Genomic DNA, 23,746 nt, shown 5'->3' with positions numbered 1-23,746 from the left:
ATAGTAGTCTCAATGACTTAAGCAAGTCTTTTTCCTTTCTCTGCATCTCTTTGTGTATCAATGACTTCTTTGTTTGGACTTTTGCAGAGTACAGCAAGCAGCACTCCTCTGGAAACGTCCTCAGACCACTCATCTTAGTAAGTTTTAGAACCACTTGTTTGTTTTGTTTCACAATTATGGGATTTTTCTGTTAGGATGTTAGACGTGGTTCTTTCAGGTGACACATGCAGATAATTTTAGCATGATATTTGTGCATTAGTTGAGGGTAGAAGGTCAGCTATATAGTTTTGAATTAAGTTGGAAGTTATTGTATCATTATTGTTTAGTGGTACCCAAACAAGAAACAATCATTGTTCTACATGCCTTCTATTTAAAAAGCAAAGAAAACTGTAACTTCCTCTTACATTTAATTTACAAATAATTGATCATGCTATATGGGCCATGCTAAGATTCTCTCTAACACTCATGTGAGATGAGTTAAAACCATAAGTCCTGTCCAAGGCTCACAGTGCCATAAAATGTCTAGTCATTTTGATTGCAAATGTTCCAATGAGTGGTCCCACCTCCAACTTTCTAGGCAAAGAAAGCAATTAAATAATTCTCAGACTACAATTTTATGCTGCTATTTTAGAGGAAGATTCAACAGGAGATGTGCTCTGTCCAAATGTATTGCAGATGGAACCAGTTTAGTGTAAAAGATGGAGGGAAATTCCAGAGCCAGATGTGCCAGTTTACCACCACTGGGGATCTAGCACCTCCCTGTTAACCTGTTATTCTCTGTAACTGAAACAGATGTGTAGTATTCTATCTAGGCACAGTTATCCAATCCAGATGGATGGGGAGTAGGGACGAGCATGTTTTCCCCTCTGATGTCTGCAAATTTCATGTATATTCATCTTCCTTGACTTTTTATGATATGTGGTTTTGAAGTTCTATACAGTTAGTTTTGCACAGTTCCCTTTTGCCTGGGTTCACTTTGCAAAGGAACTTCCTTCCATTATCATAATTTGGAAGGTGTCCTGGCCTTATCAAGTCCATTATTTCATGATTTTTTTTTTAATTTTTATTTTCGCAAAGGCAGGGTAATAAAATTAAAGGACATCAGAGTGTGTTGCAAAATATATGTGTCACTTATGTTTGCCAGTGACTGGTAAGGATTCTGAATTCCTGACTGCCCTCAAAGAGTTCCAAGTCTTGTAAGTCTTCCCTTTCATCAGATTACCTTGACTGCTACTTTCCTGGATCACTTTCATCATCTGAAATCAGTATGCTTCATTCTTCCATCAGGGCCCTACCCAATTCTCACCAAAGTCCAAGCAAACTCCACCATCGACTGCTGTAGGAGTTAAGTTGGGCTCTCCATAAATAAATGATATGCTCATTATTGGCGACAGCGGTGAACCAAAATTCCTGAATTTGGCCTCCCTAGAACTCTGTGGAGTGGTTATAATCTCATAATTACCAGTTATATAGATTAAGTGTTTGTTTCATTCTAATTTTTTAAAATGAATTCTGTTTAATCAGTTTCCCATATGTATCTATTCTCCTCACAATATTTAGTGTAGATACAATGGTCAAAAGTCTGTATACACATTAATATGTGAAGTTATGTCGGTGTACATATAATTACATTGCATTATGTAGATACACCAAGGCTAGATTTTCAGTGAAGGCACGTCACTTACTTCCACCACATCTGTGCCTGTTTAGATGACTACCTCCAAACATTGCGCCCACAGTAAATGTTTTAAGGAAACGGAGAGCTGCCTGATCTTTTGTTTCTCAGCTCATGGGGTGGGATCATTCTTTTGAAATTTCCATGCAAGGGGGAAGGTATTCTCTGCACATGGATCTGCCCCCGTGGAAGAGCATGGGGGTGCTACCTCTAGCAGCACAGGCTCCCCTCTCTTCCTGCCCCCACTGAAGCACTTGGGGGTCTGTGCTGTGGGAGGGGAAAGAGGATGGAGGACGGGATGGGTAGCCTGGGAGGAGTCGCACATTGTTCCCCTTCCAGCCCTGTGGAGCTTAGGTGGAAAAGGTAATGCTGCCTGGGGCTTTACTGTCCTTTCTTCAGAGCCACCCCTCTCCCCTGGGTGACCACGGGCCAGAGGAATCCTTTGTAGTGTGGCTTCAGTAGAGCAGAGCTGTCATGGCACGGGGATGCTGCTGGCTGCCAGATCCAGAGTCATAGCGCCTCCATGCCGATGGCTCTGGCCTCCCATGGATACTGGATGCAGGCCCTGCAGCCTGTTTCACAGGGTGGGCAATGATGGGGGAGAAGTCAACAATGGGCCAATGGGAGTCTCCCGAACACTTCCTCTCCCACAGGTGTTTCCCCAAGAGAGGATCGTCTGGGTCATTGGTCTTTAATTACTGGGCTAAAATATATCCGGCTCCCAGGTCACGAACCTCCCGGGAGTAAATATCAGCCTGTAATCACTGGGGCTGCCCATTTGGGCTCCTCAGGAACCGAACAACCAGACATTGGGGTAAACCTGACTCAGGCTGCATAGTGCTGTGTTTGTGGTACCCATTCTGTGGTTCTGGCTGTGGTTCCCATTGAAGCCAATAGGAGTTTTGCCTGGGAGCCAAAGAATTGTCTTTTGCTTTTCACTAGCTCTGTTATTACCCCAGGGCCCAAACTAATGGGAGATCTGGTCTTCTCATGATCTCCTCCCCACTCCAGGAACTGAAATCCCATGAAAGGACCAAATGTCTTGTAATTCCAACTCCATCAATGGCTTTCTGAGTCATTGAAAGAAGCTGTACCCATCAGGCGCCATGTCCCTTCCAAGTAACCAAGCACACACATACATCTGTTGGTATGTTATTGCTGCTCACACAAATCAGATATACATCTGGGAATCATGGGGTCTTAGCCAACTTTCAGATGGTTTCCTCAAATCAATAAATGATTTGATTTTTTTTTAAACTTACCAGGACATACTTTGTCCCCAGTATAGCTTTGTTATAATAAGATTTCATCTTATTATTATTGTCATTGTGGAGTGTCTAGCTGAAGATGCTCAAGCACGAGAGTTGCCAACTTTCTAATTGCACAAAACCAAACACCCTTGCCCCATCCCCTTCCCCACCCCTTCCCTGAGGCCCTGTCCCCTACCCCACCCCTTCTCCAAAGCTCTGCCCCCCTCTCACTCCATCCCCCCTCCCTCTGTCACTCGCTCTCCCACACCCTCACTCACTCGCTCATTTTCACTGGGCTGAGACATGGGGTTGGGGTGTGGGCTCCGGCTGGGGGTGAGGGTTCTGGGGTGGGGCTGGGGATGAGGGGTTTGGGGTGCAGGAGGTGGCTTCAGGTTGGGGCAGAGGGGTTCGGAGTGTGGGAGGCGGCTCCAGGCTGAAGCAGGGGGTTGGGGTGTAGGAGGGGGTACGGGCTCTGGGCTGGGGGTGTGTGCTTGGGGATGGGGCCAGAAATGAGGGGTTCAGGGTGCGGGAAGGGGATCCAGGCTGGGGCAGGGGGTTGGGTGTGGGCTCCAGTTGGGGGTGTGGGCACCGGGGTGGGGCCGGGGATGAGGGGTTTGGGGTGCAAGTGGGGACTCCAGGCTGAGGCCGAGGGGTTTGGAGTGTGGGAGGGGGTTCTGAGCTAGAGCAGGGGGTTGGCGCACAAGAGGGGGTTCAGGGTGCAGGCTGCAGGAGGGAACTTGGGTGTGGGAGGGGGTGAGGGGTTGGGGCAGGAGGTTGGGTTGGGGGGTGTGGGCTCTGGGAAGGAGTTTGGGTGTGGGAGGGGGTTCAGGGGTGGGGCAGGGGGTTGGAGAGCGGGAGGGCTTTCGGGTTATGGGCTCTGGGCAGCACTCATGTCAGGTGGCTCCCCACAAGTGGTGACATGTCCCTCGGCACCTAGGCAGAGGTGCGGCCAGACGGCTCTGTGCACTACCTCCACCCGCAGGCACTGCCCCCACAGCTCCTGTTGGCTGCAGTTCCCGGCCAGCGCTCTGGGTAGGGCAGCGTACAGAGCCCCTATTGCTGTCCCTATGCCTAGGACCCGAGGGACATGTCGCGGCTTCCGGGGAGCTGCACAGAGCCAGGTAGGGAGCCTGCCAGCCCTGCCAACCGGACTTTTAACGGCCCGGTCAGCACTGCTGCCAGGGTCCCTTTTCGAGTGGGCGTTCTGGTTGAAAACCGGACACCTGGCAACCCTATCAAGCACTGGTATCAGATGAGATCTGCTCCAATGAAACACACACCCTGCTTGACTGTTTAGCATGTCTTCTGCCTCTGGAAAAGTCATTTATACTGTGGCAATGTTGACCTTTTGTGTCTGGGAGAGAACAGTGAGCTGTAGGAATAATACTATGTGGGAAACTACTTCTAAGATTCATGCCTTTGGGGAGATTCCTTAACCTTGGCCTGCATGGAGTTCTAATCAATCACTTTAGTTTTTGTTGGCCTAAACAAATGAAGTCATGTCTATTTTTAAAATAAATCTCACAGTCTAATGCCAGGGACAGAATTCTGCTCTTGCACCTGCCTGGCAGATCTGGACTCCAGTATTCTGCTCTTCCTACAGGGGAGCTCTGTGCATGTGGACAGAAAAGAACATAAGAACTGAGATCTGCCATGCAGGTTGGGGCAGAATTTAACCCCAGGAATATACTTTTTAAATTTGAAACAGTCTATGCTATTTGTGAATGGGAGGCAGCAAGGAATAGTGGTTAGAGCAGAAGCTTAGGTGCTGGAAGGTGTGTTTTTGTTCCCAGTTCGGCCACTGAATAGCCTTAGGGTATGTCTACACTAACGTGGTAAGTCGACCTGCGCAACACTACTCCAGCTACATGAATAATGTAGCTGGAGTCAACATACCTTAGGTCGAGTTACGGCGGGGTCTGCCTTACTCTTCTTATCGGGGGTAGAGTACAGGGGTCGACTGGACAGCGATCCGCAGTTGATTTGGTGGGTCTTTACTTGACCTGCTAACTCGACCGCCGGTGGATCGATCTCAGAGCATCGATCCCATCTGTAGCGTAGACCTGCCCTTAGACAAATCACTTACCCTCTCTGTACTTCCATTTCCCCATCTATAAAACACGGAGATAATAATTCCCTGTCTCTCAGGTGTGAAGAGAGGTGTAGTTTGTACAGCCCCTTGAGACAGTGGAATGGAGGATGCTATAGCAATGCTAAGTATTTCAAGTGTGATTTCAATACATACATGGTCTTCAGCTAGAAATCTTACCTCAGCAGTATTGACATGCAGAGGTGTAAGAATCACAGGCACCGCTAAGCACGGGTTCACGAGTGATCTCCTCTGACCTGTTCATGATGCTCTCTAAGCACACAAGAAGAGAGAGAAATCAGTCTCTCTTTCTTTTCTTTTTTAACCCATTTTCTAGCTCAGCATATTTACCCAGCTACCAGGCAGCAAGGAGAGAGCTGGAACCAGCGCCAGCAGACACTGCTGGCTTGGAGAATGAAAGGCAAATTTACAAAAGTGTGCTGGAAGGTGGTGATATCCCGCTGCAGGGGCTAAGCGGTCTCAAGCGTCCTTCTAGCTCTGCTTCTACTAAAGGTAGGTTAGCAGAGCACTGACCCCTTCCCTCCATTACACATGGTGAGGTGGGTGAACTGCCAAGTGGAGTTGGGTCCTTATCCAAACCTAATGAGATCTACCTGTCATTCCTCTCTCCTTCTCTGCCTTTCATCCTCTTTTCTCTCCCCACCCAGCCTGGCCATGCTTTCCCTTAACCCTATCCTCCACCAGCTCCAGCTTACCAGTAGGGTCAGGACTCTTCCCTTTGCTTTCCCTTATTTCTGCCTCCCTCTTTCCAACTGTCAGCCAACACCACCTTCCCCTTTTTCTTCCTCCCCGCAGTACTCTGATGTCCTCTTCCTGCCACCCTCTGTTGCTGCTGTTCCTGATGTGCAGTCTGATCACGTCAAGCAGTGTCTGCTGGCCTGAGCACGTCTGCATTATTTCAGTGCTATGCACTCTGGGGCTCTCCTGGCTCAAAGAAGCATGGGACGCCTCTCGACCTGGCAATTGCCTTGGAGCCCATGAGATACAAAGAGAGCAGCCAGCCCAGCAGAGACTGGTGACACTGTTGAGCCTCTGCCTTGGAGTTTGTAGCATACTGGGACAGCCGAGGAGCCTGATGCATCTCTGAGCTGGTTGTAAGCTAAAAATGGCTGGGGACAGAGGAGCTGGTTCTTTTGTTTTCCAAGCCAATCCTCCTACAAAATAGCATATCACACCTGGGAGTCTCTGTCTTCACCTCCCAGCTGCTTTTAGCAAACATAACTGTGCAAACGGTGCAGAGAGCATGCTCAGCCAGTTCCCAGCAAGCACAACTGCTGAGGGCCAGCAGACCTGGTCCACTTGTTTTAGTGCAGACGCTCCCTGACTTGCCTGACCCTGGCAGGAATAACTTATTTGGCAGCTGTTGTGTGGGCAGGACCATGGTTGGTCTGATCACTGGCTCACAGTGAGGCTGCTTTTGCAATATTAATCCCTCTGCATCCTTGCTAAGGCCCACATTCTGCTAGATGCGGAGTGCCTCCTGCATGGTGTGGAGGATGCTCAACACTTGGCAGGATTGGGCCCTACAAGTGCTCCAGGCCTGAATCTGGATTTTAGAAACTCCGCAGCATTGCAGAATTTAGCTGTATCTTTGCACTCGCTTTTATAACATGGCTTGTGCATTGTCTCTCTGCTTTTCTTTCTTTTGAACACCAGTTTTTTAAAGTGCATTTTGTGACATCGAAGCATGTTATCTCTCCTATCTCAATAGCTTTCAAGCATTTAAGCTAACAGGTTGTATTTATTTTATTCTGCATGCTTACCAGTGGATCGTAAAGGTGGGAATGCTCATATGATTGCACCCTCTTCAGTTAATAGCCGAACCTTTAACGCTAGTCATACCAGTATGTTAGGTCATGCATGTACACATAAGAAGCCCTTATCAGCTGCAAAAGCCTGCATTACTGAAATCCTCCCTTCCAAATTCAAACCCAAACTAGCTGCTCCTGCTGCTCTTGTGCAGGACACAAAGGGTATCCTGCTGCCTCATGAAAAAGCGCAAAGCTGTGAGAACCTTCGTAGCTCCAGTGCCTTGTTTGATAACAAAAAAGCTTTCCTGGTCAATGTAGGGGAAAGTGTAGAAAACCTTCTCATGCAATCGAAGCAGGAGTATGTCACCAAATCCAGCAGCACTCTGAGCCTGCAGGAGTACAGCACCAGTTCTAGGAAGGGTTACCTTCCCAGGAAGAGTGGGATGGAGTTTACAATGTTGTATAAAAATATGCATCAGATCAACAGGTCCAGGATCCACCTGGGCACCATCTCATCCTGCAGCGTGAGGGATATTGCATCCCAGTTTGAGAACGAGCTGAGGGACAGGAGTGAGCAGAGCTCCGGTGGGGAAAATTCGGAGCAAATCCCCAAAGACACTGTCTCATCCCGCATTACCGCCTTTGAGCAGCTGATCCAGAGATCCCGGTCCATGCCAGCTCTCAACTTCTCCAGTGGACAAAGCAAATCGCCCACCTCTCCCCAGTCTAAGAGCTGCCTGAGCTCGGCCTATTCAGCAGAATCCCTCCTGGAGTCGCCAAAGCCAAACCAAGAAGAAAAGGATGCTGCCAACATGGCCAACAACTCCTCTCGCTCCTGCAGTAATGTGGAGGACTTGGCGTCAGATCTCAGTGACATTGTCCCCATGGACACACTCTCGGCTTGCACGGACGAGACTGATCTCCAGTCCAACGCATCCAACGACAGTGGCGGCAGCCTCAGCCATGCCAACGGGCCCCAGAAATATAAATTAAACAAATGCAAAGGAGCTTGCCCAGCTTCCTACACCAGGTTCACCACCATTCGTAGGCACGAGCAACAGCAAGCCTCCAAGAATCCCAGTTCCAAAAGGGATGCCCACGGGGACAGGCACGCGCTCCCGAGAAATGTCTATCTGATGAGCCCACTTCCCTTCAGATTGAAAAAGCCCTTCCAGCACAGCCCCAGAAAGACTCCTCCCCCGGATTGCCTGGGAGTCCCACTAGTATATAGCACTGAGAACCAGAATAATGCAGCTCAGCCACGAGGATGCCAGGCGGAAAAGAGTCACCACTCCCTGCACAAACTGTGCTGTGAAGAAAGACCTCTGGCCCCCAAGCGCCTGTCTTCCTTTGACATTGTGGAAAGGCTTAGCCATTTCCCCAGCATGGAATCCAGTCCAGAAAGTGCCATTCTCCGAGCTGATACGCCAGACTCCTTTAATAATGGGAATATTGTTCCATGTGCTTTCTATCACAGCTTGGATAGAAACAACAACTCGCAAAGCGAACTCAGGACATACCCTGGAGGTGGCTTTTTGTGTACTTTACCACTGTTACTTTATCTGTCTTCCCACTTTGCTTTTTTCTCCGTATTTTTTGTTGACCCGCCTGTGCATCACCCAATGCTCATTTTCCTCGTGTGTCTGATGTCCTTTGCGTGTCTTGCTTAGCATTTTTGTTCAGAACTCGTTAACAGCTGCCATCCAGCTCAGTTTGTCTTAAAGGCAACTCCTAGAATGTGAAAATCTTGCAATGAGATATTCTTAATCCCGTATCACTTGCATATGTGTGAATAAAACACATCAACCCAGTTAATTTGGTTTTCTAAGGAGCAGTTCCTCCAGGTCTAATTGTGTCTCTCTGTTTCTGAGTGTGCAGTCATGTTTGTATGTGTTTGCATGGGTGGTGATGGTAATATGCTAAATCATATTTCAATGGCAGCAAATCTTTTCTTCACAAAGTCTTTTTTATGTTTTTACTCACTTTCCCACCTTTGTATTATCCTTTGTTTCAATCTGTGTTCGCAAGTACAGCCCAAAAGGGAAAAAAAAATTCCAAAACATTATCAATATCTGACTGAGAATTTGGTCAACAGCAACTGAAAATCCTTTCAGCTGTAATGGAAGCAAATTGTAGTGCTGTTAAAATATTTTTTTTCCTTTCTGGTGACACAAGATAAGTCCATTTGTTTTTTAACTGCCTTGTGTTGTTTTGAAGTAGATTCAGAATCACCAAGGCATTTTGCACCAGTCGATTACATGGAAACTCCAGAAGAAATTACTCGTAGACGTCATGATGATAAAGAGGTAAAGCCCTTCCTTGTGGTTTAGAAACATTTCTAACAGCTAAATATACAGGAAGTACACCATTTGCCCTTACGTAGCCTCTGCATCTCTGTACCTACTTATGGAGGAAGTGTTATGTAGTAGTTAGAACAAGGGACTCCAGATTTCTATTACTGTATCTGCCACTGATTTGCTGTACGACCTTGGGCAAGTCACTTCTTGACCTCTCTGTGCCTCAACTTACCCAGTATTTAAATAGGGAAAATAATACTTACCAACCATGCAAGGATGACATGAAGGGTCATTAGTGTTTGCAAAGTGTTTTGAGATCTGTTAGAGAAGTACAGTACACCCTCGCTCTAATGAACCTGTTGGAATTCAAGCCTTTTGTTCATGATAGCCAGGGGTTCATTACAGCGAAAGGACAATCAAAATGAATGATACACTGCTGGAGTAAGTTAATGAAGTGGCCTTAGATAAAAGTGTTCGCTACATTAATTTATTATTAATAATGATACCTGAGGCTAGGAGTCAGTCAGGGAGGGTGAGTTTAGGTAACATCTGTGACTTCAGCTGTGGGTGTCAGGGCTCCAGGCAGTCAGCCCCCGCAGGAGTGGGGCTCCAGGTAGTTGGCTGTGAGCCCCGCACAGTGGGGCTGGGGCTCTGGGACTGTAGTTGGGATCAAGGTACCGGGTTTGTTATGGCCAAAGGTTCGTAATAATGAAGGACGATATAGTAAGGATGTACTGTGTTGTTATAATTCAGCAGGTGTGCTTTATAGGAGGGTAAAGTGGTCTTTCTATAAGCTAACATGGTGTCAGCAAAGTCTCTTCAGCCAAGCATTAATTGGTAAAGACAAGATTTTCAAAAGCAACTAGTGATTTTGGGTATACCCAATTTTGGGTGCCCAATTTAAGACATTTTAAATGGGTCTCATTTTCAGAAAGAGCTGAATATTCCATCTCTGAATACATTACTGTGTCTCTGTTTGGCACCCAAAATTCACCAGCCCCTTTTGAAATTGTTGGCCAGTATATATACAAACTAATATCATAAGAGAACCACCCAGTCTTTCCAAACACTGGCTAAATTCAATATTGAAGAAAGATACAAACTGTTGGCACTCTGGGAGGTTACTAATTTTAATTAGCCACCTATCTGCTTCTCTGAAAAGCCAGTGACTTAAACTGGGGGATATTTTTTCATTGAAGAATCATGTTATATTCTGAGTTTGAATAATTTTAACATGTTGCTTTGAAATATTTTTAAGCCCTCCTTTTAATTTCTGTGCAAACACATCTTTTGCTGTCTCCTTGCATTGTAAAATATATGAATAGCAATGATCTGAATTCATTGGCACTTAAGGCCCTTGGGTGAATTAGCACAAAGCTTGGACCCCACTCCTGCAGTCAGATCCAGGTGGATGGACTCTTACACCCATGGAATGTGGGATCAAGGGCCCTCGTTTCCACTAATCTGCCAAAGGATGGGGAAGTCGGAAATACTTTGTTAGAGAGAATTACTTGTTTTACTAGATGATATTTGTTATGTGAGCCATAAGCAACTAGGGAGAGATCTGCAAAGTCACAAAGGGCATTTAGCCACTCAACTTCCATTGATAGTCAATGGGAGTTAGGTGTCTAAATGACCATCTGGGCCTGATCTAAAGCTCACTGAAGTCAGTGGAAAGACTTCCCTTGACGTCCATTGGTTTTGGATCGGGTCCTTGGTATGCTGAGTTTTTTCATTGTAAATGATCCCATTAAGAACTACCAATAATCTGCTTTTAAAAACACTGTAATGGAATGTATTTTGTATGCCAAGCTAATCAACTGGGAACCATTGTGTAGTTGATAGAATTGATCGTGTATATTTCTCTAAAGCTGCTGCTATTTGCCGGCACCTCTGAAGTTCTGTATTAAAGTCACATTTGCTGGCAGTTTTCAAATGCCCTAAACTAGATGATTTACTGCCCATTTTATGCAATTTTATGGCAGAAACTTTTAGAGGACCAGAGACGACTTAAACGTGAGCAAGAAGAAGCTGATATTGCAGCTAGAAGGCACACAGGGGTTATTCCAACGCACCATCAGTTTATCACTAATGAGCGGTTTGGGGACCTCCTAAATGTAGACGATACAGCAAAGAGGAAATCTGGGTCAGAGGTCTGTTATAGTTACCTCAGTCTGCTGCTTGACCCAATGCAATATTTGCCTCTCACAATGTTGCGCTTTAGGCCGACATTAGCTCTCCAGAGAATGTTTTATTTTTTTCCCATTCTGGCTTCATTTAGAATTGCTTTGGCTCTCGTGCCTGGTAAATTAATTGATATCTCTATACCAAGCTGTATATGTTAAAGCATGCCTGCTGAGAATTGCTGGTGCACACCTGTGATGCATGCGTTTAAATATCAGCTACTTTTAGTGAATCAAAGGCATTTTACATCCCTTGCATCAGACTGCTACATTGTCTTCTTGTCTGTGCCTTATGCTTAGAAACTTCATGTCTTGTTGATCCTGGTCATGTGACTGTCCTCTATTTTTGTTAGAAATAGATTATGCTGTTCTCCTTCTTTTGAAAGACGCTCCATACTGCTCTAGGAAAGAGTTGGAAGAATTCCCAGCATGTTTCCTAAATATTACATGATTTAGTCCCTCTAAAAGAGACAAAGGAGGAGATGCTTTTCAAGTCCTCCCATGGCACTTTTCACAAGAGTTGGGGTGTTTAGGTGGCCACATGCCACTTCCCGCCTTAAAGCGTTGTGTATCATTGCTGTGTGCTGTTAAACAGCTGCTGTATTTCACCCCAGAGGTGGCTGCATTTCAGTGACGAGTGAGGTGGTTCCTGTGTGCAGGACTAACTTTTGCTCTCAGTTGCATGGGTGTAACTGAGGCCAGAAATGAACCCATTGTTTTTAAAGTGCTTTGGGATCTTTCAGAATGAAAGGTGCCATGTGAGTGTAAGATATTCATAGAATCATAGAATATCAGGGTTGGAAGGGACCTCAGGAGGTCATCTAGTCCAACCCCCTGCTCAAAGCAGGACCAATCCCCAACTAAATCAATTATTAGTTATTATGATTATTATATTACCAACAACTATAATTATTTTATTTCTAAAATTGCTAATTATTTTTATATTATTATTTTATTGACATAGTGGCTTAAAAATTGTCAAAATATTTTAGGACCATTTTAATCAGCCAACAAAATCACCCCCTAAAAGCTGTCGATAGACGTGCTCTTAACACATCCTATTTACCTTTTTAACTAACTTGAGACAGTTTTAGACACATGCTTATTTTTCTTCAGTTCCTCCTGGCCTTTGTCTCTTTCCTACCAATTGAAACAGTGACCATAGTAGCACATGGGCCACGGTGCAGGTGGACAATAGATTTTCAGTGGCGTGTGAGTCCCATGTGAGTATCACCTTATTGCCTTCTGCTGGCCAGCAAATTTTTCCTTTATCCAAGGGGAATTTGATCCTTAATCCACAGACTCATTGTAGTTACTGGGGCAGTTGTCCGGTTCAGCAAGGTTTGACATGGTCACATGTTTAAACATTTACTTCCGTTAAACTCCCTGCTGTAGGGCTTTCCTTGCCATTGGTTACATTTATACCAGAAGGTGGCACTTGGCCTATTAAGGGATAAGTTCTCTCAGATCCACAGAGCGGATCTGGACTCTGGGGCAAGAAGCATGCAGCAGAATATCTGAACTAAGATCTGCTAGTTTCACCCCCAGATTTGTGCTAGTCTTTGAAAGGGCTGGGAAGCATTTCCATAGCCTTTTCAGTAATGGGTTGAAAACATAATTGTTGTTTTAATTTGTTGTTTTCAATCTTTAGATGAGACTTGCTAGAGCCAAGTTTGACTTCAAAGCACAGACACTAAAGTGAGTATATCTTGATATTGCTGTTTCTATCTCTCTCTGTCTGCTTTTTCTGCATATCATGCAACATTTAGGATGTATAATAAGACTGATTAATGTTTCTGGAGTGTGTCTCGATCCAGTAATTCAAAGCAAGTCCTTCAAGTCAGTAGAGTAGCTTTGTATACTCTGTGCATCTGCTCCCCATATGTCTTTGAGGCAAATCCAGTTGCTTCACTGAAACAAACAAGTGTTTGTTCCTGCTAGCCCCTCCTGGAGGGTGAGCTGGATTCAACTCCACTTCATCCATCATAAGCCGAGTTGCCAGTTGTGTCCTGCCTGCGGTATCTTTATTACTGGTGGTGTTTTAAGAGGCAGGAAGAACCTAGTTGGTTGCTCAGATCCCAGCCTGAGAGAACAGTGTTTTTCACTTGCTCACTGTGTACATTTGATGTTGATGTGGCCAAGAGAGAGAGGTGCTTGTGTCATCCATGTTAGGAGAGGACAGGGTGGGTTTTTGTCATTCACTGTTGGCTGGCCCATAGAAGAGGTTTGAGAGTATGATACAGCTGCTCGTGATGGGAGTTGGTCCTTTTGTTCAAGCTGAAAAGTTCCTGCTTTTCCTGCTGAAGTTTCCAAGTTCAAATACCACTGCTGGTCCAAGCAAAGTCCGTAATGCTTGCAAAGGCTGGCTGGCCATGAATGTCCTGGAGTGTCATATATATGGTGGTTCCATTATCAGCAAATTAGCTTCCTCTTAAACTCTCTCAAAATGGTCCTGTCCCACTTATCTCCTTGTGAATTGAACAAGTGTACAGGCGAAATGATTGACCCAAAGCAGGAAAGTGGGCACTGCCAATGGGCAGCCAGTGGCTAGTGCTTTAACACTTCCTTGACTTTTCTTTCCCCTGCTTGTGAAGGGGAAAATGTTCAATGAGGTCTGGCCACACCTCCTTTATGGAAAGCCACACCCATAATGCACCCAGACAGTGAGCAAACCTTGGTATCTCATTGTAAGAACAACAGGGTAACATCTAGATGAGAGGGTTGAGTGTGATTTATATGCTTCTTCCCAAACCCACCTTGCAGCAGATGGGTTGATAGGTACCACCCTGGAAAGTGTGAGATACCCAGCAGGTATATAGGATGGCACTTTGGATGACCAGAGTGAATATACACAGCCGCTCTCTCCTGCAGTGAAATTCATTGTGCTTTGTTTGTGGACAGTATGCAGTTCAGCTGTAACCAATGTGTTGTTAACAGGGAACTTCCTCTTCAAAAAGGAGACATTGTTTACATTTACAAGCAGATTGACCAGAACTGGTATGAAGGAGAACACCATGGCAGAGTCGGCATCTTCCCACGCTCCTACATAGAGGTAACTCTTTCCTTTTGAAATGTTCTCATTCCAGAGCCACAGCTCCTCCTGAGAGCAACCCGCTTGTGGGCTCCTGATGGGTCATTGGACTTCATTTCTTTCTTTCAGATACTTCCGCCCGCTGAAAAAGCCCAGCCCCAAAAGCTTGCCGCAATGCAAGTATTGGAGTATGGAGATGCTGTTGCTAAATTTAACTTTAATGGGGATACTCGAGTGGAAATGTCATTCAGAAAGGTAGGACCCTCATTGGGTGAAAGCATTTATCAAAACAAACCAGATGGTGCATCATTTCAAAGGAGATGATCCACTAAAATTGGCAACCATTTTGTGCATGTTAGAATAATCTAATTAGATTAATCTAATCCTTGGGGGTTTTATTCAGCACCCATCACCATAGTTTATTGTGATGAGTGTTTTGCAGGGAGGCTGTCTATATCCAAGAAAGCACGCGCGTGCTGTATTCCCACACCAGAGGGACTAGCATGGGTGCAGTGCTGGTGCTGTGGGTCTGCATGCTAAATTAGGCCTTGAGGGACACCTGTTTAGCCCCATTATCATCACTGGGGTTGCATGGGTGTAAAATCAGGTGCAGAATGTGACTCTGCACTGGGAACATTAACTTTCCATTGATGAATTACTGACTAGCTTATTCTCCCATAGCATTGCTGAGCCAAACCAGCTCACAAGAGTGAACAGAAGTGAACACATATCTGTGTTACTGTAGTGCCCATGTAAGGCAATGAATGCAGACAGGGAGTAAGAAGGTGCCATTTTCAGAGTCACTTTTCAGAGCAGAACTAAACGCATTTATTAAAGTACCTTAAACAGCAAAATTTCTCCATCTCAAAGCTGGCAGATGATTGCACGTGTGTTGATATTAAAATTCCATGTTCCCTATTGTCTTTTTCATTTTATTCAAGGTTGGAGCTTGCAGTTTATAATCAGGATTCAAAAGTCTTTCTTGTGTGTTTTGTCAGCAGAACAGAAGGGAAGAGGATTGGGGGCAAGGCTTGGGGACTCTGCTCTGGGAGTCACACAATGAGATCAGAACCTCAGCTTTCATATTAAAAAAATGTTTCTTGCACCCTGGATGCAAAGAAACTCTGTTAAATGTGACCCAAGAGTGACTGCTGCCTGCCTGAGTCTGCAGACAGCCTGAGCTAGCTTCAGGATAGGTGAACCTCCCCAGTCAGCTGAACTCAGAAACATGCTGCCATGTCAAGGAGGGTGGGGCTACATGCCACAGAGGGCTTGAATTCAGCTGGGGCGAGGGCTCTCATCTCCTGTGCTGCAGGTTTACACGCTGGGTTAGCATCAGTGCTATGTGATGGTTCTCTCCTGCAGGGCGAAAGGATCACGGTGATTCGGCGAGTTGATGAGAACTGGTATGAAGGGAAAATCTCTGGCACCAACCGCCAAGGCATCTTCCCTGTCACTTATGTGGACGTGCTCAAGCGGCCACTAGTGAAGAATGCTGTTGATTACCCTGAGCTGCCGATGTCTCACTCCCCTAATCGCAGCACAACGACTTCCCCGCAGGTACCCAGACTGGATGTAGCCAGTTACTAGACCTTACAGAACAATAGGCCGCAATCATTTGTGTGCAGGAAGAAATCCCCAGCCAAAGTTAGGGTGTACTGTGCAGCAGCACCATCTGTCCTGTCCAGTTCGCTCCCATTGTACCGGCCCAGGGAAAGCTGAGCCGAAGGTGTTACACTTCGTTTACCAGAAAGACTGAGTGACTGGGAGGACTGGGACAGAACAGAAAGCATTTCATCTCTGATCACAGGTTGAACCTTGGCTAGGTTGGCAAGGATGGCAAGTTGAGTGAATTTCAGTGCCTTTGTGGGGATAAATCAGTGACTTTGGTCCAGTTTGATGAGACCGGTGCCTACGCAAGTCAAACTATCACTTTGATGGGCATCCTGTTTGATTAAAAGGGTATTGAGACAAAGGGTCAGCGGCAGTCCTTCCATCAATTTCAATGGGATTTAGATCAAGGTCTAAATTATCCCTCCACATAGCAACTCCAGCTTAGGGCTGAGACAGCTAGGCAGGACAGTGTGTCGGAGGCCTGAGTTACCATTGCCCATGCTGTACATGGTCAGTAGCTAAATGGAAGGCTTGAGTCTCTAGGGCCTGCCAGTCTGACCCCTTTAGGAGCGCAAAACTGCGGAATTAAATCCATCACAGAGACAGTGGCCGGTGGCAGTTTGGGATTGCAGTCTGTCCTGTTTGTAGTGGCAATCTCAGATCCAGGACTGGCTGTGGGGCTCTATAGCCTTTGATACATTTCACCCTGTGCCTGCAAACATTTTTGCTTTAAAGTTGAGCACATACATGATATGTGCAGATGCACGGCCTGAGTCCCCGGGTGAGGGAGGGAAGGGAAGGTGTTAGCTGGTTCTGTTCATCATACACAACAAGACCTTCCGGTGCGTAATGCTGGGGAAGGAGAGTCAGGAGGTTGGGGCATGCAACAGAGACTAGAGAAGGATTGGAAATTTCAGGGCTACAGTCAGTGTCTTTGTCCTTGTCTTCCTTTAGTGGTGCTATTAGCAGGTATTTCTGTTCCTTGCCATTAAGTGAAGAGGAGACAGTGCTTGCTTTCTTGGGGTTCCCTAAAAAAGTGAATCTCAGCTTCAGTATGTGTGGGCCTGGCACATCCTACGTCGCCATGGCATGCCTGCTGCCGCCTTGCTGCCAGCTTTCCCCTTGGTTTGGAAGTCCTGTATGCACCCTTTCTTTGTTTTTTCAGCAGTTCTGTTAATTCTCTCAGTAAAAGCAGTTGTTTTCTTCCTTTTGTTCTTGTTTCCTGCAAAGCATGGCTGGTGCGCACATATGATCAGGGAAAGCTCTAAGCCCGTCATGCCCAAGAGCCCTGCACCCCCACACAAGGGCAGAGTTCAGCCCATCTTTGTTCCAGCTTCATAAACCTAGAACTTGCTTTAAAATCAAAGAGCCAACTCCCGGGATGCTCCCTGCCTTGTAGCAGTGCTGGCTCCTTCAGCAGCCCCACGGCTCCAGTAACTGAGGGGCAAGGTACTACTCAGTGTGAGTAAGGATTCGCAGTCTGCATGAAGCCCCCGGCGAGAGTTTGTCCTCCATGCTGTGTCGCCTGCTTTCCTGCACTCACTCTTCATTTCCCCGCTGCCTTCACGTGTGTTTGAGAATTTTGTACTTTTCCTTGTCATTTGGCTTATTTCTATCTTTTTTTCCTTTTCTTTCCTTTAAGTCTCCTGGCTCTGAGCTGCTCCATACACCAACTCCTCCACCTTTGCCTTTCTCACGCCACACCCTGTCTCCAGAGGTGCAGGCAATCACGACGGAGTGGATTTCCCTGACTGTGGGAGTGTCTCCTAGCAGTACTCCTGTCATAACCCCTCCATTGCCTCCTGTCCCCGAAGACTGTCTCTGTCCCATCGACTATCTCTCGCCCTCAGCTGCAGCCAGCCCCTCCCCCTCTGTTAGCCTTCACCATTCTAACCTTTCGGGCTCCTCCACACCACTGTCCATTATATCCGCACTGCCATCTTTCCCCTCCAGGCCACCGTCCTCTGCTCACACTTTCAGTCATACCACTCCGCAAAGTGAAGAAAAGTTTTTTGGCTGCCCTTCCCCCAACCTGAGCAGCTGTCAGACCCCTCACTCGGTTGTTGGGAGACCCGAGAGCTTCCTCTCCGAGCTCAGTGACGTCATTGGTAACCAAACCAAGGTCCGAAATAATAGAGAAGGCCACAGAAACAGTGAGAGGGAGGGTTGGAAGGAGACAGACAAAGGCTCTAATCTCATGCCCCAGACCTCTGTGGAGGGTTGCCTGAAAACATCAAATCTAGACAAGAGTATGAGCCCAGAAAAGAGACCCTTTGCTTCCTTTGGGGAAAGCCAATTATGTCAGGAGCTAATCACTACTGGGCAGGGAAATAATGCTGAGAAAAGAGGCACAAGGACAGGTGAACTGAGAGAGATTCGAAGCAGAGCAAACAAGGTACTTCTCCTGCATGTGTATGCTATTCTGAAACCCTACGCTTACTTGTGTGTTCAAATCCTTACTGCTCAGCTGGCCGCACAGAGCCAGTAGCTGTTGCCTATCCCTTTATGGACTATAGCTAGCTAGTGGCTGTTAGCAATACCGTCTCCAGCGTGCAGAGGGCTAAAATGGCCTAGAAGTGGATTCAGCAAGGATGTAGCAAGAGTTAGTTGAGAATAGGCATGAAAGTAGGAATTGCCTGGCCAAATATTCCAAAGCCTCGTCTAGTCTGCTATCCTGGCCCAATCAGTAGTCATTACTAGATGTGGCAGAAGAAGGCATATCACAGCCTGCATGCAATTCACCTCCCTGTACAAAAACAATGGACTACAGGGAATTCCTTCCTTACCCTAACTAGTGATCAGTTTATGCCCTGAAGCATAAATTTAATCCTAGCTAGAGAAAGCACCTATGCTGTTCTCATCCTAATGGAGCCTGAGGTGCTGTGAACCTCTAGCCGGGGTCTGTATATTTGCACAGCCACCTAGTTAAAGTGCAGGAGTCACTTTTTCTTGTAACAAACTCAGTGGGCCCGATTCTCATTTACCCTACACGTCCCTTTATGTAAATGTCACTAACACCCACTGTAACGCCCCTTTACACTGCCAGAGTGGGATAAAAGGACCTTAGTGCAAATAAGAATTAAAGCCAGTAGTGTTTTCTCCCAAGAGTGAGTCAGTTATTTAAAATTATATATACACTTCTAGCTGAAGAGCAAGCTGTGCTCCATTAAAAGGATAGAGGAATCTTAGGGGAGCTCTCAACCAGCAGGAGGTGGCATAGTTGGCTTCAACACCCCCCCAACACCCCCCACTCTTCCAAAGCTCGACTGATTTATGGTCCCTTGGAGACCATAACCAGCTGGAGTAAGTTACAGATGCCCCCTCGGTTGTTCTTGCTTACACCCAGGCTGTGGCTTTGGCAGCTTCAAAATGAGAGGTTTGGAACTGACTCCTTTCCCCTTTCCTGTATCAAGATGATCTTGATGCAACATAAAATCTGGGCCAGAATTAAACAAGAGAGGGAAAAATGCCTTCTGAGATTGTGTTCCATGCTACCAAATTATATTTTTTTAATATGAAATTAACCAGGATCTTAACCAAAATTGTATCTAAGCTTTACAAAAGCATATAGTTTAGCATCTTTATGTATTGCCAGCAGCTTAACAAAAGCTTAACATTCTGCGTATTTTAAAATGCAGTGCAGTTGTAAGCAAAGAAGGATAAGCTAGAAAGGTGTGTTGTCTCGTGCATGGAGTGATGTTTGCAATGTGTGCACCAAATTTAAGTGTATATATAAAGGATGCTCGTATCACAAAAGATGATAGCAGTGATTCTGATACGAAATCGTGCATTTAGCTGACCAACTTTTCTTTCCTTTAAAAGACTGCAGACACTTCATTCTCTTCATCTGCTCTTCTCTCTTCCTCTGCACTTTCTTCCTCTGCTGTCACAATACAACCACCTCCTAGACTTACACGCAGGGTCAGAATGCCCCAGGTAACCATTGTTGGTGATAATTATTCTATGGCTTGGAGCTGTTTCCATCCTATTGTCATTAATTTGTCATGTGATTGCTTGTCCATATGTTGATTTCACAGGTGAAGTACATCAGCTGTCTTTAATACAGCAAGCCTGTTAATGGGTTATTTAAAGTTAGTTCCAGGCACTGTGGAAATGATGGACTAAGCAGCGTGGGTGAAATCTTCAGTGGCTATATGTCAGTGTAGCTTTGTTGAAGTCAATGGAACTAAGCTGATTTACACCAGCTGAGGCTCTGGCCCTAAGTTCCTCTGAAGTGTTAGCTTAGGACATATTTCATCCTGTCAGATCCTGAGTGCCTGTAGCTACGGTGAATTTCAGTTGGAGTTGCTGTGGTCAGTCCCTGGAGGGATCAGTAGCCTAATTAGTAAGAGCAGTGGTGGATTACTGCATGGGCCAATAGGGCCCGGGCCCAGGAACCCCAGCCAATGTATGGGCCCTCTCAGGAGTGCTGGAACTCTGGCCCCACCCCCAGCTCCTCCTCTCCCCCCACCAAGGGCCCTGCTGCCCTGCTCCTCCTCTTCCCCTTGAGGCTCCACCCCTGGCCAGGCTGGAAGCTGCCCAGCTGTGGTAGATAGGAGGGTGCCTAAATTCCCCCTCCACACTCCCCCGCATGGAGCTCTCCCAGGCACTTCTTCCCCTGCTCCCCCACCCCCTGCTCCCATCCCCACCCGCTGAGTCTCCTCCCCTCACCCCAGACTTCCCCCCCCCATTCCCTGGGCTCACCCCATTGTTCTCCAGGAGACTTAGGTCTCAGGTTCCCCCCGCAGGTCCCCCAGGCCCCAAACTTGCTACCCTGGGTTTGCTGGAAGCTGTGGTCTCCATCAGCAACCACAGTCTGCCTCTTGGTGGCAGTGCTCAGCCATGCCCTGGCACTGGCACCTCATCTGGGCACAAGGTGCTCATGCAGGGGACTAGGACGAGCAGCATCTGGGCTGGAAGGAGCCTTTGCAAGGGCTTGCCTTGCCCCTTCCTTGCTCTGTATTCTCTGTCAGGGACTGAAGCTCCTTCCCTGTGACCCCGCTGAGCAGGACCTTGTGGCTCCCCATGACAGCACCGGCAAACGGTGACTCACTGCACAGCTCTGTTCTGGTGAGTGACGGTCAAACCCACCTCACGGGGTCCTGTACTCACTTATTGTCTCAGTGGCACGAATGCCTCAAACTCCCCAGGAGCTGGGAGTCATGCTAAGGTATTCCCAGCCTTGTAGCATCAGCAGCAGGAATGATTCAGCAGGCCACATCCTGACCTCTGGTCCCCACCCCAACTGTCCTGTCACCTTCAGGTCACACCCTCAGGTGACCCATGTGCAGCCACATCCTCCCTTTCCCCATCACCTTCGGGTCCTGCCCCGAGGTGAGCCCCACACAGCCCTAACCCCACTGCCTTCATTAGATTGCCCATGTGTAACCAAGAGTACTTGGCCTGCTGGTGATGTGTGGGCGGGACTAGCCTCTGGTTCCCTCTCCCATCACTGGGCTGTCTATGGGGCTCACAGGAGGTTTTGTTTTCCTGCGAGCCGGCAGCTCTGTCTGTTACCTCCGAGGGGCATTCTGTGCAGCGCAAAGGGGCTATTCTGCCAGAGGTACTTCTTGCTGCTCACTGCAACTGGTAATGGAGCTGACCTCTGTCCCCTCCTTTCTGTGATGCCAGGCTTTTGGGAGCACATGACCCTCGTAGCTCCATATCCCCTCTCAGCAGCTCTATGTGGATCACTTAAGAACAGCCCAGGGAGCCTGGGCTGCTGTGGCATAAGTGCTGACTCCATGGGTGCTCCAGCTGGAGCACCCAGGGAAAAAAATTAGCAGGTGCTTTGCAACCACCAGCAGCCTCCCCACCCCCCAGTGCCTTCCACCCACCGCGATCAACTGTTCTGCAGCATGCAGGAGGTGCTGAGGGGAGAGGGAGGCGTGGGAAAGGGGCCCACTCAGGGAGGGGGTGGAACTGGGTGGGAAGAATCGGGGTGGGGGTTTGAGGGAAGGGGGCAAGGCCTGGGTCAGAGCAGGGGGTTGAGCACCCCCAGAGGCTGGAGGAAGTTGGCGCCTGTGCACTGTGGGGAGCCCCAGACCCTCCACCTGCCCTGGGCAGGGGGCCAGCGTGCCCAAGAGTAACCCCCAGTCCGTGTCCCTGCCCCCCAGGGCTCACCACCCAGGGTAGGTGGCTCGGGATCCCTGGGAAGCTTTTGCTACCGTCCATCTCCCACTTCCAGCCTGGCCAGGGCCTTGGGGAGGAGCAGGGGGTGGGGCCCTGTGGCTGGGTGTGGGGGGCTCAAATGTTCTTTGTGCCAGGGCCCCAGTAAATCTTAATCCATCTCTGAGTAAGAGGGATGTAATGTATCAAGAAGATGGTTTTCTAGAGGTTGTTTTTTACTTGCTTCCAAAAGTTACTAACCACCTTTTTCTGGTACGGGCCAGTAAAGATGGGCTCAGGCTGCAGCGTTCAGAGCTGGAGTGGGAACACTTAAAGCTGTTAGGACCTGTTAGAAGCTGGAGTTCTGGCTCAGCACATTAGGAAGGTAGGGGGGCCTTGTAAACTTCAGGATCAGATTTCAAGTGGCCCAAAGTTAGGGGCATGGGGTTTGTACGTGTTTGCATCCAGAGTTTTGGATCTGGCTCATATCTGTAGGACAGTGGGTGGCTAATTCTGTGATTATTGGTTTGATTGCTTTGTGTTGAGGGGAGAGTGTTTCTGGCATAGCTGCTAATGTCCAGCCTGGTTTTTCAGCTGGTTCTGTGGCACCCACTAACACTCAAATTCCCTACAAACACTACCAAAGGAGCCAGTGTTAATACTGTTGTAACATAAACAGCTCAGTGTCAGCACTGAACAGCTGATACCCCCTCCTCTCTATTCCTCCGAAAGGAGTAAGAGGTATTCTAGTCTGTTTACACATCAGTATACTTCCAGCTCACTTCCACTGGCTGGCAATGTATGAAGGAGAAAGCACACTCTTTGCAAAGGCTAGTGTGGGGTGCTGGTTGTTGGGAAACAATCTTGTTTTCACCTGTATAGTGTGCAAATTTGATCCAGAATTCATGGATGGAGTATGAATCTGGACACCTGTTGCCATTTTTAGTCATTTCCCTGATCATCAGCTGCTCTCTGAGGGTGAAGTATGGAGTTGAGCCTATGATTTTCCCTTCGCTCACCTCTGTCCCCATTTCCCCTGGGGACAAGGGCTTTAAATGGGCAAATGTTCATTAAACAGCCACCTTCCCAGTCCCATCCCCCAGAATTTACCATTTTGATTTAGATTCCAAGTACCTGACCCTAAGGGTGGGTTTGTTTCTAGTTCAGATTTTAAAAAATCAAAATTTGCAATTTACGTGTGGGTTTGTGTTTTCTCCTAGCATTTAATTCACTCATCCCTACTGGGAGCGCTGTGTGTGTGTATGTGTGTGTGTGTGTGTGTGTGTGTGTGCAGGGCTGTCCCTAGGGAGGTGCGGGGCCCGGGACATTAGAAACTTAGCATCTATCTGCCGGGAGGTGCTCCCCTTGGCTCCGCCCAGGCCCCGCACCCATTCCACCCCTTCCCCCAAGGCCCCACCCCAACCCTGCTTCTTCCTGCCCTGCTTCTTCCCCACCCAGTTCTGCCCCCACCCCCGAGCATGCTGCGCCCTTGCTCCTCCCTCTCCCCTGCAGCGCCTCCTGGCGCTGCGAAACAGTTGATCTGTGGTAGGTGCTGGGAGGGAGTGGGAGGTGCTGATCAGCAGGGCCTGCCAGTGGGCAGGAGGCTCTGGGGAAGGGCGAGGTTCTGTTAGGGGGGCTCCTCCTCGCTTCCCCCTGCTCACCTCCCTGTTCGCCTCCTCACCCCGCTCACCCACCCACCTCATCTCCCCACCCGTGGGCCCCCACAA

General features: G+C 47.6%; 1 protein-coding gene across 17 annotated transcripts in view; it reads left to right on the top strand.

The window, feature by feature from the left end:
• The window catches only part of SORBS1 (sorbin and SH3 domain containing 1), a 110,938-nt gene that overhangs the window by 68,674 nt on the left and 18,518 nt on the right, over positions 1 to 23,746 (top strand). For 8 of the 17 annotated variants that reach the window (XM_043550575.1, XM_043550581.1, XM_043550572.1 and 5 more), the window contains 8 exons: positions 88 to 137; positions 5,352 to 5,527; positions 9,007 to 9,092; positions 11,069 to 11,236; positions 12,918 to 12,964; positions 14,204 to 14,318; positions 14,427 to 14,552; positions 15,663 to 15,857. In XM_043550575.1, the coding sequence (XP_043406510.1) occupies positions 88 to 137; positions 5,352 to 5,527; positions 9,007 to 9,092; positions 11,069 to 11,236; positions 12,918 to 12,964; positions 14,204 to 14,318; positions 14,427 to 14,552; positions 15,663 to 15,857 (963 nt within the window). Of the gene's footprint in view, positions 1 to 87; positions 138 to 5,351; positions 5,528 to 6,801; positions 8,314 to 9,006; positions 9,093 to 11,068; positions 11,237 to 12,917; positions 12,965 to 14,203; positions 14,319 to 14,426; positions 14,553 to 15,662; positions 15,858 to 17,553; positions 18,307 to 19,733; positions 19,848 to 23,746 lie in introns of all 17 variants that reach the window. The other 9 variants (XM_043550571.1, XM_043550573.1, XM_043550574.1 and 6 more) reach the window with 3 other exon arrangements.

The sequence above is a fragment of the Chelonia mydas genome, chromosome 7, assembly GCF_015237465.2.
Source record: "Chelonia mydas isolate rCheMyd1 chromosome 7, rCheMyd1.pri.v2, whole genome shotgun sequence".
Taxonomy (NCBI): domain Eukaryota; kingdom Metazoa; phylum Chordata; order Testudines; family Cheloniidae; genus Chelonia; species Chelonia mydas.
Note: the sequence above shows the minus strand (reverse complement) of the source record. Positions and strands in the feature narration are given on the sequence as shown.